The following is a 4,740-nucleotide window of genomic DNA, read 5'->3' on the forward strand; positions in this document are numbered from 1 at the left end:
CCGTCCAAGCCGGCCCGCAAAAGCGGTTTTGCGCGAACTGCAAACGCGTTTTGCGGGCCGACGAAATGCGGGGTCTGCTAGAGTTGCTCTTAGCCAGCCTTCCATAAAAGGACTTCCACTCAAAATTGCAGATGAATTTGATAGGGCAACAGAACAATAGACCTGTAATTATTTAACGCTGAAAAGGCAAATGATAAAAAAAATATCCCAACCATTCCTTCTCTAGTACTGTATATGCAATCTTTAGAATACCACAGATTACAAAAATTGCAAACCAAAAGACTTTTATTGAAATTCAGCCAATCATGTCAACTGGAGAGGAACAATTATTCTACCTTTCCCAAAGATAGTAGTATTATATATGAAGAAAAGTATAAATCATAATATACAATGATTTGCTAGCTATACTATACAATGATAAATGTTGAGTTGTTTGTGACGCTGCATCTTCTCATGAACATTGCTAACTTCGTTAACAAATGGATTGATCAAGGAGTTGGGGTGGTCCTGTCCGTGCTCTCACTGGAACCCAGCCAAACGTTGTTATATACTCGTACGCCATTATTCTGGTAAAAAATAGAGGAATTTAAAGTTTGTGCACATGGATATCCAATTTTCCATTTTAATTAATCAAACTATCTGAGCGAGCTGAACATTTCCCTTTAATACATCACACATATTTGGATAAATACTACACAATGACCAACAGAAAAGTGACGAGAGGGTGACATGAACCAAACAAGCAGCATCAGAGTCTTCAACATGCTAAAGCAAGCAGTTAAACTAATGATGTGAGAAAAAAGAAAGGCATGCACGGGCGTAGTTCTCACCCAAACCGAAAAGACAAACAATAGATTCATCAATCGTATGATTGTTAAAGTCTATGATATGTGCGACAGATGATACCCTGAGAGAGAGCGCAGGAGCTCCGGGACGCTGTGCTGAGCCGCAAAGTCAGCCTCGTCGCAGCCACCACGCTATGCAGACGTGCAGCGGTGACATTCCCCGCAGCACCCTACACACCACAAACCATTTCACATATTCGACAGCTACATGGATAGGGCTATCAACTGTGACACCTTTTTGTGTTACCTGGAGATGCACGGGCATGGCCGGCGGCGGAGTGGTCGGCGGAGGGCATGGAGAGGGACGCCGCCGAGCAGCAGGTCGCGGTGGCGGCATGGGCAGCGGCGCAAAACAACTGAGACCTTGGCGTTGTGGGCGGAGGTTGCGGCGCCCGCGGTCGCGTCGATCATAGGAGGAACGACGGGGGCAGCTGCCTTCTCTCGCGTGCGCCAGAGGAGGATCGGGGTGGCTGCTCGCGTCTGTCGACGGGCAGTGTGGTTCCTGCTGCATGAGTCGTGTGCAGGTAGATAGATTAGGATATGATTGCGATCAATTTTTTCCCTTCTGTGACTATAGTCAGTCAATGTAAATTGTTAAGTGCACACAGAAAATGGATTAGATCAAAGCTAGCGATTGGATTGAGTTTAATGGGCCTAATCATGTGGTGGTAATGGATTGGTGTATATTTGTGGGGTGCATTTGGAGAAGTTTATGTTTGATTGTTTATTAGAGAATAGAGAAGAATAGAGAAGAGATGATTGTTTATTATTAGTATGATGGACATCGGACACAGATCTGCTAAAGCGCCTACCAGTAGGATATTGCAGGGGATTTCAACCAAATATATTGTGCAAGAGACAAGAATAAAAGGCATGTTAACCGTAGTCGAATAAATCGGTTCCGAACCACCCTTCAAAGTTGTGATCTTAAAGAGATACACTTGCAAAACAGAAGGTTGACCTAGAGCAATGAGAGGGAAAACCCTACAATGTGCAAACTTGACTCATTTTTCTGCAACGCCGGATGGGACACCTCTTTCAACACTCATTTGCTACACGCCCTCTCGTCATCTCTGTCCGATCATTGTCCACTCCTTCTCGCCGATGACAAGGGACCGCGGAGACCGCGAACTTTCAAGTTTGAAAACTTTTGGATCTCTATGCCCGGTTTCATGGAAGTGGTAAATAAGGCATGGAACGAGCCCCTCGAGCACTCCGAGCCATATCAAGTCTTATTCCATAAGCTCAAGAAGGTGGCCCTCCGACTCTCAGAGTGGAGTAGGGGCCTCTTCTCGAAGGAAAAAGTTCACCTTCATGCCGCTCTCTTGGTGATTCTCCGCCTCGACATTGCTCAAGAGAATCGGCAACTCTCCCCTGATGAGAGGGACCTTAGGGCCCGACTGAAGAGGAGAGTTATCAGCTTGGCCATAGTCGAGAGAGCTCGGAAAAAGCAATGTTCAAGAATTGCTAACCTCAAGGAGGGCGACGCAAACACCAAGTTCTTTCATCGCCGGATTAATGGTAGAAGGAGGAAGAATCATATCCATAGGTTAAAGCATGACCAATGTTGGGTCACCGAGCACGACGCCAAAGGGAAGCTCATTCTGTATCACTTCGCTAACGTGATGAAAAAAGGGAGCACAAGCGACAAAGACTTCAATTGGGATGAGCTCAACTTAGAGGTGCACGACTTGCACGGCCTTGACTCGCCCATCACCGAGGAGGAGATGCGGGAGGCTATCAATGGCATGCCAAGTGATAAGGCACCGGGCCCGGACGGTTTCACCGATGCTTTCTTTAAGAAGTGTTGGGGCATCATGAAGCAGGACATGATGCGGGTGGTACACCATTTTGATGCCCTCCACACGGAAAATCTTCACTGGCTCAACTCTGCAAATGTGGTCCTTTTGCCCAAAAAAGAAGGCGCCGAGGGGATTGCAGACTTTAGGCCCATCAGTCTCATCCATGCCATCGCTAAGATTATCGCAAAAATCCTCTCAACCTGTCTTGCTCCGCACATGGAAAAGCTGGTCTCCAACGCCCAAAGCGCATTCATCAAGCGTAGAAGTATACACGACAATTTTTTGTGTGTTCGCAACCTGGCCCGTAGACTGCACAAATGCAAGACCCCGTCTCTGTTGTTCAAGCTTGACATCCGCAAGGCCTTCGACTCAGTCAGATGGGAATACATCCTTGATCTCCTACGACGAAGGGGCTTCCCCCCAAGTTTAGAGACTTGATTGCGGCTCTTCTTTGCACATCATCCTCGAGGATCCTGCTGAATGGTGTGGCCGGCCACCCCATCAAGCATGGTCGGGGCCTTCGGCAAGGGGATCCCCTATCCCCGCTCCTTTTCGTCATTGCAATTGATGCACTCCAACAACTGCTTGAGTTGGCAACCAGAAAAGGGCTACTTCACAAGGTGCGGGGGAGAGGGGTCATGGTGAGAACTTCACTCTATGCAGATGATGCAGCCATTTTCATGGCCCCAATTAAAAATGATATTGACAACCTCTCAGCCATCTTGAACAGATTCGGGGAGGTCACCGGGCTATGCACCAATTTCCATAAGAGCTCTGTTGTGGCCATTCGATGCAATCACCTCAATCTAGAGCACATCCTTCAAAACTTGCCGGCGAAAAGGGCGTCCTTCCCCTTAAGATATTTGGGCCTTCCTCTATCTGTCTGGAAGCTTAAGTTGGTGGATTGGCAATTCCTTGTGGACAAGGTTGCAGGCAAGCTGGTTACCTATGATGGACAAAATATCACCACCAGTGGACGCACTGCCCTTGTCAAGTCCGTCATCACCTCCCAAGCGATCTACTTCATCACGCCATTAGTCGTACAGCCGAGCATTCTTCAAAGCATCAACAAACTCGAGCGAGCCTTCCTTTGGTCCGGATCGGACAAGACGACGGGTGCCAAGTGCAAGGTGAATTGGGAGATTGTCTGTCGGCCGCGTGAATATGGTGGTCTAGGGGTCCTCAACACCGACAAATTTGCGAGGGCCTTGCGTTTGAGGTGGCCATGGTTTGAATGGACGGCGCCTCACAAGATGTGGGTGGGATTGGGAAACCTGTGTGACGAGAAGGACCTTGACTTCTTCTATGCATCCACAACCATCACCATGGGGAATGGTGCTAAAACACCTTTTTGGGATTCTCCTTGGCTTCATGGATGCAAACCCAAGGATGTCGCTCCTCTCATTTTTGAGGCCTCCTCGAGGAAGAATTGGAAGGTGCGCGAGGCTCTAAAAAATAATGCGTGGATCCTCAAGATCAACACCTCCACGGTCGTATCAGTTGAACACCTTCGGCAATTCTTCACTCTTTGGGCGCTTTTAATTGATGTCCACCTTGTTGAACATGCCGAAGACACCATTGTGTGGAAGCACACGACAAGCGGGCATTACTCTGCTGCCTCCGCCTACAAGGCCCAATTTCTAGGATTGGTCCTCTCCCCCATGGATCAAATGATTTGGAAGGCTTGGGCGCCGCCAAAGGCTAAATTCTTTGCTTGGTTGGCTATCCAAGATAGAGTTTGGACTGCGGATAGGCTTGCAAAGCGGGGATGGTCAAACTGCGGGCTTTGCACTCTCTGCAAGAGAGATCAAGAAAGTGGACCACATCTCTTCTTCAAATGCCGATACACCATTCGGCTATGGAACTCGGTCATCGCGAAATTCGGCCTTCACCACTTGGACACTACTACTTGGCAGCTACATGATTCGGTAGAGGAGTGGTGGACAAATATAACCGGTGCCGGAGTCCCCAATAGGAAGGCTATGGCCTCTCTTACCATGCTCGTGTCATGGACCACTTGGAATGAGAGGAATGCCCGTGTTTTTCGACAGAAGAGCGCTCCGCCAACAATCTTGCTCAACTTCATCATTTGT

The 4,740-nt window shown here is 48.2% G+C and overlaps 1 protein-coding gene across 1 annotated transcript; it reads right to left on the bottom strand.

Annotated features, from left to right (window-relative positions):
* Positions 1–267: 267 nt before the first annotated feature.
* Positions 268–1,529, bottom strand: LOC125548244 (myb-related transcription factor, partner of profilin-like). The gene is made up of 3 exons (XM_048711901.1): positions 1,093–1,529; positions 907–1,015; positions 268–566 (listed from the first exon to the last, which is right to left on the bottom strand). Exons 1-3 carry the CDS (start codon positions 1,354–1,356, stop codon positions 562–564), a joined length of 378 nt encoding a protein of 125 aa, XP_048567858.1. The 5' UTR covers positions 1,357–1,529; the 3' UTR covers positions 268–561.
* Positions 1,530–4,740: the final 3,211 nt, after the last annotated feature.

The sequence above is a fragment of the Triticum urartu genome, chromosome 3 (assembly GCF_003073215.2).
Source record: "Triticum urartu cultivar G1812 chromosome 3, Tu2.1, whole genome shotgun sequence".
Taxonomy (NCBI): Eukaryota; Viridiplantae; Streptophyta; class Magnoliopsida; order Poales; family Poaceae; genus Triticum; species Triticum urartu.

Excerpts from the sequence above, each read along its gene's own strand:
- LOC125548244 (XM_048711901.1), bottom strand. The coding sequence starts at position 1,356 with ATGCAGCAGGAACCACACTGCCCGTCGACAGACGCGAGCAGCCACCCC. Across the intron at positions 1,016-1,092 it reads CCATGCCCGTGCATCTCCAG|GGTGCTGCGGGGAATGTCAC; the intron begins GTAACACAAAAA and ends TGTGGTGTGTAG.